Source organism: Bos taurus, chromosome 10 (genome assembly GCF_002263795.3).
Source record: "Bos taurus isolate L1 Dominette 01449 registration number 42190680 breed Hereford chromosome 10, ARS-UCD2.0, whole genome shotgun sequence".
Lineage (NCBI taxonomy): Eukaryota > Metazoa > Chordata > Mammalia > Artiodactyla > Bovidae > Bos > Bos taurus.
In genome coordinates this window covers 70,827,396-70,843,209 of record NC_037337.1, presented here as the reverse complement: position 1 = coordinate 70,843,209, position 15,814 = coordinate 70,827,396, and the positions used below count along the sequence as shown (strand labels likewise).

Below are 15,814 nucleotides of genomic sequence, written 5' to 3'. Positions count from 1 at the left end.
CAAGACTACTCAAACCTGAATGATCTCATATTCAATGCCATTTTTTTATTAGTAGAATGGGCTAATTCTACTTGCACCAGTCCTTGCAAGGTTCACATTGCTAATTAATAAAACTAATGGAAAAGGCTATTGATTTAAGACCTCAGAAGAAACAATAAAAAGAATTATGATTCTTAAATTCATCATCAGTTCAGTTCAGTCGCTCAGTCGTGTCTGACTCTTTGTTACCCCATGACTCACAGCACTCCAGGCCTCCCTGTCCATCACCAACTCCTGGAGTTTACCCAAACTCATGTTCATTGAGTCGATGATGCCATCCAGCCATCTCATCCTCCATCGTCCCCTTCTCCTCCTGCCCCCAATCGCTTCCAGCATCAGGGTCTTTCCCAACAAGTCAATTCTTCGCATGAGGTGGCCAAAGTACTGGAGTTTCAGCTTCAGTATCCGTCCTTACAAAGAAAACCCAGGACTTATCTCCTCCAGGATGGATCTCCTTGCAGTCCAAGGGACTCTCAAGAATCTTCTCCAACACCACCATTCAAAAGCATCAATTCTTCGGCACTCAGCTTTCTTCACAGTCCAACTCTCACATCCATAACATGACCACTGGGAAAACCATAGCCTTGACTAGATGGACCTTTGTTGGCAAAGTAATGTCTCTGCTTTTCAATATGCTATCTAGGTTGGTCATAACTTTCCTTCCAAGGAGTAATTGTCTTTTAATTTCATGGCAGCAATCACCATCTGCAGTGATTTTGGAGCCCCTCAAAAATAGTCTGACACTGTTTCCACTGTTTCCCCATCTATTTCCCATGAAGTGATGGGACCAGATGCCATGATCTTAGTTTTCTGAATGTTGAGCTTTAAGCCAACTTTTTCACTCTCCTCTTTCACTTTCATCGAGAGGCTTTTTTAGTTCCTCTTCACTTTCTGCCATAAGGGTGGTGTCATCTGCGTATCTGAGGTTGCTGACATTTCTCCCGGCAATCTTGATTCCAGCTTGTGCTTCTTCCAGCCCAGCTTTTCTCATGATGTACTCTGCATATAAGTTAAATAAGAAAGTCTTCCTCAGCGATCAATGCAAAGAAATAGAGGAAACAACAGAACGGGAAAGACTAGAGATCTCTTCAAGAAAATTAGAGATACCAAGGGAACATTTCATGCAACGATGGGCTCGATAAAGGACAGAAATGGTATGGACCTAACAGAAGCAGAAGATATTAAGAAGAGGTGGCAAGAATACACAGAAGAACTATACAAAAAACATCTTCACAACCCAGATAATCATGATGGTATGATCATTCACCTAGAGCCAGACATCCTGGAATGTGAAGTCAAGTGGGCCTTAGAAAGCATCACTATGAACAAAGCTAGTGGAGGTGATGGAATTCCAGTTGAGCTATTTCAAATCCTGAAAGACGATGCTGTGAAAGTGCTGCACTCAATATGCCAGCAAATTTGGAAAACTCAGCAGTGGCCACAGGACGGGAAAAGGTCAGTTTTCATTCCAATCCCAAAGAAAGGCAATGCCAAAGAATGCTTGAACTACCACACAATTGCACTCATCTCACACGCTAGTAAAGTAATGCTCAAAATTCTCTAAGCCAGGCTTCAGCAATACGTGAACCATGAACTTCCAGATGTTCAAGCTGGTTTTAGAAAAGGCAGAGGAACCAGAAATCAAATTGCCAACATCTGCTGGATCATGGAAAAAGCAAGAGAGTTCCAGAAAAACATCTATTTCTGCTTTATTGACTATGCCAAAGCCTTTGACTATTGTGTGGATCACAATAAACTGTGGAAAATTCTGAAAGAGATGGGAATACCAGAACACCTGACCTGTCTCTTGAGAAACCTGTATGCAGGTCAGGAAGCAACAGTTAGAACTGGACATGGAACAACAGACTGGTTCCAAATAGGAAAAGAGTATGTCAAGGCTGTATATTGTCACCCTGCTTATTTAACTTATATGCAGAGTATATCATGAGAAATGCTGGGCTGGAAGAAGCACAAGCTGGAATCAAGATTGCTGGGAAAAATATCAATAACCTCAGATATGCAGACAACACTAGCCTTATGGCAGAAAGTGAAGAGGAACTAAAAAGCCTCTTGATGAAAGTGAAGGAGAAGAGTGAAAAAATTGGCTTAAAGCTCAAAATTCAGGAAATGAAGATCATAGCATCTGGTCCCAGCACTTCATGGGAAATAAATGGGGAATCAGTGCAAACAGTGTCAGACTTTATTTTGGGGGCTCCAAAATCACTGCAGATGGTGATTGCTGCCATGAAATTAAAAGATGCTTACTCCTTGGAAGGAAAGTTATGACCAACCTAGATAGCATATTGAAAAGCAGAGACATTACTTTGCCAACAAAGGTCCATCTAGTCAAGGCTATGGTTTTTCCCGTGGTCATGTTATGGATGTGAGAGTTGGACCATGAAGAAAGCTGAGTGCTGAAGAATTGATGCTTTTGAACTGTGGTGTTGGAGAAGACTGTTTGAGAGTCCCTTGGACTGCAAGGAGATCCAACCAGTCAATCCTAGCAGAGATCACTCCTGGGTGTTCATTGGAAGGACTGATGCTAAAGCTGAAACTCCAGTACTTTGGCCACATCATGTGTAGAGTTGACTCATTGGAAAAGACTCTGATGCCAGGAGGAATTGGGGGCAGGAGGAGAAGGGGACGACAGAGGATGAGTGGCTGGATGGCATCACCGACTCAATGGACGTGAGTTTGAGTGAACTCCAGGAGTTGGTGATGGACATGGAGGCCTGGCGTGCTGCAATTCATGGGGTCGCAGAGAGTGGGACACAACTGAGTGAGTGAACTGAACTGAAAAGCTATTCAATATTGAAAAATACCTGTCAGTTAAGATAGACATTCATAGACCATACATGTTCCCAGAAACCAATGAATGCCCTTTCTAACTCACATTCTAAACAAAAAGCTTTTATTGCCACAACCATGAGTTCCACCAAATTGACAAGCCTCCCCAACCAAATTTGGAAGGATACTGGCTCAATTTTAGACTCACTATTGATTGATTCATAACAATCAACCCAAACTTCAGAAAAACAATAGTGTCAATTACAGGGATACTCTCTCCATGAAGATGGGTTCTGAGAATCTCCTGACAGCTGCTCAGGAGTACCACAATCCATCCAGTGAATGCTAATTAAATTTCCCGTAATTTTTTGCATCAGGAACAAATCAAGTTGCACAGTAGATACATAATGGAAACTTTTTCAAAATTTGACTAGGAGGTGGTAAAATTATGTCTTACCTGTGCTAACATAACCCAGGTAAACATGAGAGGGGTGAGCCAAAATACAGAAATCCCTTCTCAAGGCCATTTGCATATGTGTGTGTGTGTGTGTGTGTGTATGTGTTAGTCACTCAGCTGTGTCTGACTCTTTGCGACCCATGGACTGTAGCCTGCCAGGCTCCTCTGTCCATGGAATTCTCCAGGCAAGAATGCTATTTCTTACTCCAGAGGATCTTCCCGACCCAGGGATCAAACCTGGGTCTCCTGCATTGCAGGCAGATTCTTTACTGAGTCACCAGGAAATACAACTACCCAGATCTCTAGGCTATTAAATATATAGTATCAGTAGCCTGTAAGTTTTCAGGATGGAAAAAACCCATTCCTTGATGAGAAGCTGCAGATGTTACAGTTGCTAGACTTTGTATTCTGAGCACAGGGAATTCCTACTCTCCTACCCAGTGATCTTGGAACTCTGTTACTGAACATTGCCAAATCCACATGCCCAATGCACAGTAAGGCCACACAATACTAAGACATTAGAGTCTGGAACAGAGAAAGGTTTATTAGAAAGTCATGCAAGGAGATGGGAGGCTCATTCCCTATGGACCCCAAAGTTACTGAAAGCTTTCATCAAACCCCTTTTAAAAGCAAAAGGTAAGGGAGGGACGTGGTTAGTTGTTGCGAACATCCTGGTGTCAGATCCTTTGTTTTTGAAGTTGGGTCATGGTCAGGTAACGATGTTCCTGTAAATCTCTACCAAAGGAATGTTATTCTCTGTCATGGCAAGAAAGGGCAAGGTCCCAAGGTACAACTTTCACCCTCCAAGGTCCCAGTCCTCGCTAAGAGGAGGCAAAGCTCAGTTGGCAGCTCCTTTAGGGCCAGGTCTCCAGATTCTGTCCACCTGTCATCTCTGAGGGAGCCAGACGCCCAGGACCCAACTGGCACTCAGGCTCCTCAGGCTGCCCATGTGGTGGAGATTGGTCCACAGGCTGCCATCCCAAACTGCCACTGCTATCAGGTCTCAGAGACCAGGATGGGGGAGAGGCTCACTGGTGCCTCAAGGCCTGGGCCAAGTCTAGCGGGTGGCTTCTAAAGCCCTGCAGGACACAGCCCCCAGTCTGCTCTCTGAGGCTCCCAGCTCACCTACTGTCCCAGTGCGGGGTGAACTGGAGGGCCTTCAGGAAAAGGCTGGGATCCACTCTTACCTCACTCTCCACCTCCCGACTACAATTCCACCATTGTCTGACCATCTAACTCTTGCTGTTTGATAGTTAGTTGCTTCTGGGCGGTCCAACTGCTGTGCTGTCCAATGGCTGAGCAGGACCACTAAGGGTTAAATTGGTTGCCAGTGGGTGGGCCCACCGAGGCACCGACCAATGGTTGAGCAGAACCCATTGCCTGGTAACAGAACTCTGCAGGATTCCTCTCCTTACATAAAAACTGTACTCTCTATGCAGGAAAGGTAGAAAGAATAAATGAGACACTGGAACTAAACTGTCCTAATCAGGGGTTAGCAAACCAAAGCCCATGGGACAAATCTGGCCTACAGACTGCTTTCAGATGGTCCACAAGCTTAAAAAAAGTTTCCTACATATTTAAAACATCTGCTTTAAACAAAAAAAAAAAAAAAAGGAGAAAGAAGAGAATATGAAATATATGACAGAGATCATATTTGGCCTATATAAAGTTTTACTATCTGGCCCTTTACTGAAAAAACTTGCTGACTCTAGTTTTAAATAAGTGGCAATTCTTAATCTGCTTTAGTATCATGTATCATCACTACTGTTAATGGCCACATGATCCCTTCCTCAGAGCTCATCCAGATTTTTCCCTTAGGACATCATTACAGGATGTCCCATGCGATTGGTAATAATGCCTCTAATCACTCTATTTCGTTGCATGCAGATCTAGCTGAGAACTGTGAGAAGTCAATCTAGTATACTGTCTTATCCTCAACATGCACAAGCCACCTTTCTAAAGGAGACATCATCCCTACCTTTTATGCCTCCTAGCTCAGTGACCAGGTTCACTGGAAAAGATATCAGTGTGTATTAAATTGCAAAAATGGCCACAAATTCTTCCGATCCCATTTGCCTGCTCCTCAGCATATGCCTGTACTTCTTTCCATGAGGAGATGGGAGTCTACTCCTCTATTCTTTGAGTCTGGCCTTGGACATGACTTGCTTTGGCCAACAAAAGCATTGTTAACAACATGACACAAGCAGAGGCTTGAAATCTGCTTGCACATTGGAGCTTACCCTCTCTTGTTACTCTTAGGAACTCTCAACCAATCTCATGTGAATGAGCTTGGGCTAGCCTGCTAGATGTTCTCTTCCCTGGTAGCTCAGCTGGTAAATAACCCACCTGCAATGCAGGAGACCCCGGTCTGATTCCTGGGTCGCGAAGATACACTAGATGATGGGCCCCGTGACCTCCACTGTCCTGCAACTGCCAGACATGTGAATGAGACCATCAACTATCAATGGACTATAAATGCATGTGTTGTAAGGCCAGACAACACCATGAGGAAAAGAACAAAGCAAAGCTATCCCAGCCAATCCCAGCCAAACAGCTCATCCACAGAATCATGAATAAATAAATGGTTGTGTTAAGCCACCTGGTTTGGGAAGCATTTTGTTTTGTAGAAAATGTTAAGTGATACAGATGCAAAAGTGTTTGAAATTATGAAAAGGAGCCATTTCAGGTCCTCTTGACAGCAGCTAAAACAGTCCACCCAGGGTGCAATATGTCATATGAAAATAAACTTCAAACTCAGACCAATGCACATTCACTCCCATGACTGACTGCAAGTTGATGCTAACCAAAGAAGCCTCCAGAAGCAGATGGCCTTGAGGCACAAACAGGTTACTGGAGACCTTCTGATCAAGCAGACAACTTGAGAAGTGTAAACTCCACTCAAAACAATGAAACAAAACTAGAATTTTGTTATAGCAAATCAAACCGACTGCCCTCCTCATAAGACGGTTAATGTGTCACTATGGACTATTGCTTTCCTTCTCTGTTTTCTATGACTCTACTTTTGTTCATTTCCCCTTCCCTTTTCTGAAGCAAAATATTACTCACCTTGTTTTTTCCTTCTTAGTGCTATTTTTATAATTGAACTATAGTTGATTTACAGTGTCAATTTCTGCTATACAGCAAAGTGATTTGATTATACATGTATATATACACATTCTTTTTCATATGCTTTTCCATTGTGGCTTATCATAGGATATTGAATACAGTTCCCTGTCCTCACTGTATTGTAAAGAATGAGTCAGACCATGGCCTCTTCTACCAACCTAACGTTTTGCTGGATCTGTTACCATTTACAACTCCAGGGGTCACTAGAACCATGGGAATACCTCTCCTTAACCCTAGCAAACAGCCTGTCGAGAACAGGGTCTGAACATCTCTATACTTCAGAACATACAGACAATTACCTCCCAACCCAGACATTCAGGCTGGTTATTATAATTATACAGAATTATAAACAGCCAATGTTTTATCCAGAGAGAAAAATCACCCCCAATCACCTTTTAAAATACTCCTGTCTATGGTACTTTTGTAACCATGCAAGTATTAAGAAATACAATCAAGGGAAATAAAAATACTTACAAGGCTTACCAAGAAATCCCATTAAACTATCCCAATGGTAGAAATACTTCCTCACTTGATACTTATTTCTAAGGTAACACCTTGTGAAAAATAGAAAAGAAAAATATATCTTTGTTCAGGAAAAGTAGGCTATAAAGAGTTGATTGATATAGTTATCATTGTATGTCATGATGATTCAGTGAAAAAGACATACACTTTCAACTCTTTACACATAAATCATATCAGTTGTGCAGCACCAGGCCTGTTCTTTATCTGTGACCTCTATGCATACCAAGAGCTATTTCTGGGATTTCTTACCAGCTCCTTTCAAGATTTTAAATCCTGTTCAGTCTCACCATCTGGGTCTCTTCAGAGGTCTCATAGAAGTGACCTCCCAGGAGAAGTTGGAGGAGTCTATTGATTTGCTTGAGGGTTTTTACCTAGGTTAGGGCTCTCTGAATTTAAGAGACGGATCAGTAATATATCCCTTACTAGGCCTGAAATTGTTCAATAAGACCACTCACACTAAAAAAATAAAAATAAAAACAAACAAAAAAAAAACAGAAAAAGAAATTTGCTTGCTTTCTTAGTAATTAATGAACCATCAACATAGCTTTACAATATTTATTGGTCTCACCAGGGGACATCTGCACTCTAGCTAATATTTCCTATTGTTTCTAGGTAAACACTTCAGTACAAGAAGAAATAATATCTTTAGAAAGTACAGACAAGGGCTGATTACTCTCAAAGGCTTGACAGTCTTAAGACCTGGAATCTGTTTTCCTGACATGGGCTAGGTCAAGTAAAAAAACTGACTTCCTGAAATTTTCTGAACTATAACAATGAGCTTTCTAATTATAAAATTCCTTTTTCTCCAGTGCATTCTTAAGAGAGTTTTAAAAACTACTGAACAACTGATGGTAGGTGAACAAATGGTGATTCTACACAAGGAAGAGACAGAACTCTTTGATCAACCTTTATTTTCCAGGAGAGGCAGATGACCAAAGGGAGAGAATAATGAGTCCTGAGATGGTGGCCTAGCCTGGGCCATAAGTAACCACACCACACTGTATGCCCAAAAGCCTTATAGTTAATTTCTGTTAAACAGATACATAGATGATGTACAGTAGAAAAGAATTTTTTAGTGAGTTTCTTCTTAGCAACACCACAGAAATACCAAGAATTTTATTCTTTATTACTGATCAAGTTACTCATCTATATGGAAATGATACCCTCAGGCCATTTTTAAAAGCTGTCTCAAACAATGTTTCAACTACAGAATTACTCTTGGATTAAGGGCAGTAACCCACCACCAACTAAGAAGTGCCATTTTATTTATTTTTCAGAAAAATTTTGTTTTTAATAGAAAAATTATAAAACTGATTTAAATATATGTTTAATATTTTAAAATAAAAATTAAGAGACCAGAAATATGCAAGTGATCAGAAATATACTGATGTAATCATCTTTTGAAAATAAAAACATTTATTCAACATTCTATTAAAATGCACAAAAAGCAAACGTATTTTAGGATTTAAATCAAAGAAACATTTTAAATACCTGTTACCCTGGCATGTAAGCCCAACAACAGTCTTGATCTTGATAAAGTCTACTTATTAACAACATGTCTTATAAGTGGTTCATTCCAGAAGTTGGAAATTATAAAATCAAATATAAGATAAAAAATTTATCATATATGAAACGAGTCGCTAGTCCAGGTTCGATGCAGGACACTGGATGTTTGGGGCTGGTGCACTGGGACGACCCAGAGGGATGGTACAGGGAGGGAGGAGGGAGGAGGGTTCAGGATGGGGAACACGTGTATACCTGTGGCGGATTCATGTTGATATATGGCAAAACCAATACAATACTGTAAAGTTAAAAAAAAAAAATTAAAGCCCATAGCATCAAAGTAATTTACTTTTACATACATAATTTTATTCTAAAAAATTGAAGGTGGTTGGCAGAAGAATATATAGAAGCAAACTCGGCCAGAGATAATCCTATAAACAAACAAAATACTGATGAAAAGATACCAAACTTTTTAAAGGAAAGCTCAAGGGAATTCCCTGGCAGTCCAGTGATTAGGACTCCACACTTCCACCACAAGGGGCACAATTTCCACTCTTGGTAGGGGAGCTGAGATCCTGCAAGCCACGTGATACAGAAACATACAAAGACACACCAAAAAAAAAAAAAAAGTAAAGCTCAAGTACATATGGAGTGGAATAAATCAAAGATTATACTTCTATTCTGAAACCAAAAAAGGCTAGATTTCTATGGTTAGGATGAAAAAGCTACCAACACTTTTAAATAAAAAATGCTTTTGTTAAAAAGCAGTTCTAAGAGAGGAGTTTATAGTGACATATGCTTACCTTAGGAAACAAAGAATCTCAAACAACCTAACCTTACACCAAAGGAACTAGAGAAAAAACAACAAACAAAACACAAAATTAGTAGAAAGAAAGAAGTCATAAAGATGAGAACAGAAATAAACGATATATAGACTAGAAAACCAATAGACGATCAATGAAACAAAAAGTTGGTTCTTTGAAAAGATAAAATTGATAAATCTTTGGATAGACCCATCAGGAAAAAGAAAGGAAGGGGTCCAAATCAATAAAATTAGAAAGGAAAAAGAAATTATAACCAACATCACAGAAATACAAAGGACCATAAGAGATTACTATAAGCAACTATACCCCAATAAAATGGACAACCTAGAAGAAAGGGACAAATTCTTAGAAAGGTACAATCTCCTAAAATTGAACCAGGAAGAAATAGAAAATATGAACAGGCCAATTACCAGTACTGAAATTGAGTCAGTAATCCCAACAAACAGAAGTCCAGGACCAAAAGCCTGCTCCATTTTTTCCTGTTACAACTGTATTTAGAACCCACAGTAAATACACTCATCCTTGATTCCAATCACTCAGCCTCTCTATCGCCTAGCCACTCCATTTCCCTTCTTGGAGATCAAGTTAGCTGTTTCTTGTCTAGCCTTCCAAAGATATTTAATGCATACATAAGCATTATGTAGGTGTGTGTGTATGTACATCCATATATTTGGGTTGATCCCCATCTCATTTTAAACAATGGTAGCATAACTCACATATTATTTTTCACGTGGCTTTTCGCACTTTATGTGGTATATATAATATACACAATGCAATATTACTCTGCCATAAAAAAGAAGGAAACATTGCCATTTGTAGCAATGTGGACAGACCTAGGGAATATTATACATAATGAAATATGTCCGACAGAGAAAAGCATACATGTGGAATTTTAAAAATAATAAAAATAAACATATATACAAAACAGAAACAAACTCGCAGACATAGAAAACAAACTTGAGGTAACCAAAGGGGAACGGGAAAGGAGGAGGGACAAATTAACAGGTATTATTATATAGTATATAAAATAAATAAGCAACAAGGACTCACTGCATAGCAGTGGGAATTATACCCAATATATTGTAATAACCTACAATGGAATATAATCCGCACACATACTGGATCACTATGCTGTACACCTGAAAATAACATAATATTATGAGTCAACTATACCTTCATTTTTCTATTCAACTATCATATTCATTTTTTTTAAAACTGAAAAAACCCCAACAGATCTCAAAGATAATTCCATATCAACACACAAACATTTTAAAATTCTTTTTTGTGACACCTAGTATTCTGTTGTACTAACACTTTTTCAATTAATTCCTTATTGAGAGGCATTAGATTGGTACCAATTATTTGCTCTTATACAAAATTTGGGACGAATAACACCGAGCAACTTAATTTCACAACTAAGTACAGATCATTATATCTGTAAATTTTTGGATATCAAAAGTTCTGCCCTTTCCACTACTCCATAGCTGCCTTAGGATTCTAAGAAATAACACAAGACTCACAATGATATCCATTTAAATTCTTTTATTTAAAAATGTTACCCAAATAGCCAAATTACGCTTTCCACTTCAATACAAAATTTAAAATTGTTTTTCTGAATATGTTGAAGGACCAAAAGAGCCTGAGAGATGGCTTTACGCCCAAGGAAAATGACCTCAAAACCAGCAGACAAGTATTGTACTGGCTCTCACTTCGCACTCAGAAGGTATCTGCTCCTGAGGAGTCCGCGTCCCCCTGGACAGTGCCCACGCTCAGAGACTGTGAGCAGTCTTCCAGGTTCACTGAGGGTAGTGTCACAGACATCTTGGCAGGTGATGTTTGAGAAGTGAAGAGTGGAACCGCTTTACCACCTGTAAAATGAGAAACTCATTCAGCTAAAGAAGTGTACCTGAGTACTTAATACTGGGGATCAGAAAGAGAATTGCATTTGGGATAAATTCTTTTCTCAAGGTGCTCAGATCTTGTCAGAGAGATAAAAATCACCCTTCTTTCCATACCCACTCCCAGACAATTAGAGACAATATTTTACAAGTATATGTTATGATCTGAATGTTTCAGATCAAATCAGATCAGTCGCTCAGTTGTGTCCGACTCTTTGCGACCCCATGAATTGCAGCACGCCAGGCCTCCCTGTCCATCACCAACTCTCGGAGTTCACTGAGACTCAAGTCCATCGAGTCAGTGATGCCATCCAGCCATCTCATCCTCTGTCGTCCCCTTCTCCTCCTGCCCCCAATCCCTCCCAGCATCAGAGTCTTTTCCAGTGAGTCAACTCTTCGCATGAGGTGGCCAAAGTACTGGAGTTTCTGAATGTTTATGTCTCCCCAAATTTATATGTTAAAATCCTAATGCCTAGTGTGGTGGTATTAAAAAGTGTGACCTTTGGGAGGTGCTTAGGTCAAGAGAGTGGAGCCCTCATATACAAGATTAGTGCCTTTATGAAAGAGGCCCCAGAGAGCTTGCCAGCCCCTTCCACCGTGTGAGGACACAGAACGAGGAAGAGGTGCCTCGATCTTGGGACGACCAGCCTCCAGAACTGTGAGAAATACATTTCTGCTGTCTAAAAGCCACTCAGTCTACAGTATTTTGTTATAATAGCCTGAATGGACTAAGACAGAATACAAGTGCCCAAAGTCATGTTACAGATGATAAACGGTAGGTAAGACCAAGCAGGGAAGGCAGTTTGAAATGAAGAATTCATTAATATGTTTAAAAAGAAAAAAAAAAAAAAAAGAGTTGACTACATATGTGTATCTATCTGCCGATAGCCTAATTCATTCCTCTAAGTTTAAAAAGCACATTACCTAAGAATATAAAGAATGCCAACTTGGTACTGTTTAAGACCACAAAAACCCTCATTTCAAATTTCATGGATTTACCATATAATCATAATAATAAGCATCTTAAAGGCAAATCATCTTAAATAATCTTACGGATATCTCTGAGTCAACAGTCATTGTAATTGACTTTATAACAGTCTTTAAAATAGTTTCCATAGTAATAAAGTGAAAATTTCCATCAGACTTTTATAGGGACCACAGTAGAAGAAGTCAGTTTTGGAGATTTCAATGATGACTCAATCATAGCTGTCCAAGATGATCAAAATATTTGTAAAAGACAGATTCCTTTCATATTCTGATGTCTAAAAATGATTACTTTAATATTATCATTCCTGTTTGTTACTTACATCAATTTCTTTTTTTTTTTTCATAAAAGAGGAAAGGGAAATAAGATTTGGTATCATTATATCAATATCACAAACTAATGCACCAGCATAATCCTCTAAGAAGAAAGCAATTCTTATGTCATTTTAAATAAGTATTTTAAATAGGAAAAGAATTCTTGATATCTGGCTCTGTCAGGATATGATAAAAATTAAAATTAAGAAACAATAAGGACTTAAAAAAAATCTTCATAGTACATAAGCATTTAAATATTCTGACATTTTACAAAACCATGATGTAGAATACTCAAGTAACCAAGAGTAGTAATCCAAGACCAGAGTTTACTTTGTCAATAAAGTAAAAACCAACACAGGGTACAACTAAGGCTTGAGAACAAAATTACTGGTCAACCTGTAAATTTAAATGCTATCTTTCCTCAATTAAGAAAAAATTTCATTCCTTCCATTACTCACATATCTGTCAAATACTACACTGTTACCAGACATTCTTCTTTTCTCTGTTATCCAATTTCACAAAACTGCTTTACATGTACCTTTATTTTCTACTCTGAGCATTAGATTACCGATTAGATTGTTCAATGATGTAACAACAGCTGTTATTTGTTTTTGGTGGGGGGACCTTGAAGAAGTTTCCAAGTCTCAAGATCAGATCAGATCAGATCAGTCGCTCAGTCGTGTCCGACTCTTTGCGACTCCATGAATCGCAGCACGCCAGGCCTCTCTGTCCATCACCAACTCCTGGAGTTCACTCAGACTCATGTCCATCGAGTCAGTGATGCCATCCAGCCATCTCATCCTCTGTCGTCCCCTTCTCCTCTTGCCCCCAATCCCTCCCAGCATCAGAGTCTTTTCCAATGAGTCAACTCTTTGCATGAGGTGGCCAAAGTACTGGAGTTTCAGCTTTAGCATCATTCCTTCCAAAGAAATTCCAGGGCTGATCTCCTTCAGAATGGACTGGTTGGATCTCCTTGCAGTCCAAGGGACTCTCAAAGAGTCTTCTCCAACACCACAGTTCAAAAGCATCAATTCTTCGGCGCTCAGCCTTCTTCACAGTCCAACTCTCACATCCATATATGACCACAGGAAAAACCATAGCCTTGACTAGACGAACCTTTGTTGGCAAAGTAATGTCTCTGCTTTTGAATATGTTATCTAGGTAGGTCATAACTTTCCTTCCAAGGAGTAAGCGTCTTTTAATTTCACGGCTGCAGTCACCATCTGCAGTGATTTTGGAGCCAAGAAAAATAAAGTCTGACACTGTTTCCACTGTTTCCCCATCTATTTCCCATGAAGTGATGGGACCGGATGCCATGATCTTCGTTTTCTGAATGTTGAGCTTGAAGCCAACTTTTCCACTCTCCACTTTCACTCTCCACTTTCACCAAGTCTCAAGGAACATATTCAATTATTATAAAGTTATGTTAATTCTTGTAATTACTATCTTATATTTATACAGCAATTAAAATTTTGCAAAAATCTTTTCCACATCATCTTATCTCATCCTGATAGTAATTCTGGAAGAAAGACAAGGTAAAGGTAACTGAGGCAGAGAGATATCAGAGTGGGCCTTTCCAGATGCATATGCACACTAACTAAATATCTATAAAAGTCTATTGCATGCGTGGAGCCAAGATGGTGTTAAGAAGATACACAGGTGAGAAAGAAACAGTCCTCATCTTCAAGAAGCTTAAAACCTAGTAGTGGAAGTAAACGTATAGAGGAATACTTGGTTTAAGTTAAGTGAAAGCAACAGTTGAGCTAGGACTTAAAAGATGTGGAAGGCAATGAAGGAAATAAAATAAATGATAACAGAAATAAGAGGATAAAGAAAAGTGAATAAAGAGAAAACAGAGGAACACAAAAGGGAAATGTTAGATAAGGAGATCCAAAACTGAAGAGTCACACAAGGTAAGAGATGGTTTTCAAGAAAGAGTCTAGTATAATTCAACTAATTCATACTCATCGCTTTCTGCCTGATACCAAATACATTAATTACCCACATAAAAATCATTATTTTTAAGGTGGTTGAGAGAAATTCCATTTTAGAAGTGGTATGTAATGGTAGGGGCACCTAAAGAGAGGAGCAGTGATAAAGTTTCAAGCACAAATCCCTTTATGATTGGTCAAGGCTGGGACCCAAATGAAGTCTACTGTTCAGTCACCTGGGAATGGTCCCATCCAGACTGTCAGTAAGGCTTTCATGTGGAAAGGAGTAAAAAGGGAAGGGGAGGAGTAAGAATGTGGATTCTGTGACACGGCAGAGCTGGGCACATCCACTCGTTCACTCAACAACTATCAACTGAGCACCTACTATGTTCCAGAACAGGCACTGTTCTAGACTCTGGAGATTTTGAAGAGAAGAAAAGCTCTAATCTCACTGATATCATATTTCAGATAGGTGTAAAGAGCAAATGACAAACAAATAAGGAAACAAACATACTATGTCAGGCTGTGATGAGTGCTATAGTGGTAAAGAACCCACTCGCCAATGCAGGAGACATAAGAGACCCAGGTGCAATCCCTGGGTGGGAAAGATCCCCTGGAGGAGGAAATGAAAACCCACTCCATTCTTGCCTGGGAAATCCCATGGACGGAAGAGCCGGAGGGCTACAGGCCATGGAACTGCAGAGTTGGACATGACTGAAGCAACTTAGTACAAGAGGAAGAATAAATATTGAGGGACTTTGAGAAAGTTACACATAATTTTCAAAACCCTTGTTTCTTCACCTACATAATATAGGTTAGAGTACCTACCTCCAAGGGTTTGCTGGGGCTAAGTCGCATCAGTCGTGTCTGACTTTGTGTGACCGCATAGACGGCAGCCCACCAGGCTTCCCCGTCCCTGGGATTCTCCAGGCAAGAACACTGGAGTGGGCTGCCATTTCCTTCTCCAATACCTCCAAGGGTTTAGTGAGGATTAAATGGGATAATGTATATAAAGTGTTTTGAATAGTGCTGGCACACAAAAAGCACTTAACACAGATTAGCACTTGCTTTTAAGAAACTGGAAAGAAACTATCCTAAGGCTTGGCTGCAAAAGGTAGGTCAACTTATGAGAGAGGGGTAAGAATGTGTCACTGAAATACACTAAGGAAAAAACCCCACAGTTCCAGAGGGCCTCCAAATAATTATGCTAATTTTAACTCTAGTAATTGTGTTTTTAATCAAATAAAATGTATCATCTTATCTAAAGGGTTTGTTAATGTACATTTTGGAAAGATTTTTTGAAGTGCTCATTTATACAAGCAAAATCTGAGTTTTAGAACTTTAAAAGTGAACTTTTTAGGCTGGAAACATTTTTTAAAAAGCATCACTGTTAACAGGCAAAAAGTATAACATTCATATCCAGTTATG

At 39.5% G+C, this 15,814-nt stretch overlaps 1 protein-coding gene across 13 annotated transcripts in view; it reads right to left on the bottom strand.

Annotated features, from left to right (window-relative positions):
• The window catches only part of KIAA0586, a 166,143-nt gene that overhangs the window by 21,239 nt on the left and 129,090 nt on the right, over positions 1-15,814 (bottom strand). For 11 of the 13 annotated variants that reach the window (XM_059890879.1, XM_005211906.5, XM_005211910.5 and 8 more), the window contains one exon: positions 10,786-11,126. The exons of the other annotated variants lie outside the window; for them this stretch is intronic. In XM_059890879.1, coding sequence (XP_059746862.1) covers positions 10,975-11,126 — 152 coding nt within the window. In that variant the 3' untranslated portion in view covers positions 10,786-10,974. Of the gene's footprint in view, positions 1-10,785; positions 11,127-15,814 lie in introns of those variants that run through there. 13 annotated transcript variants of the gene reach the window in all.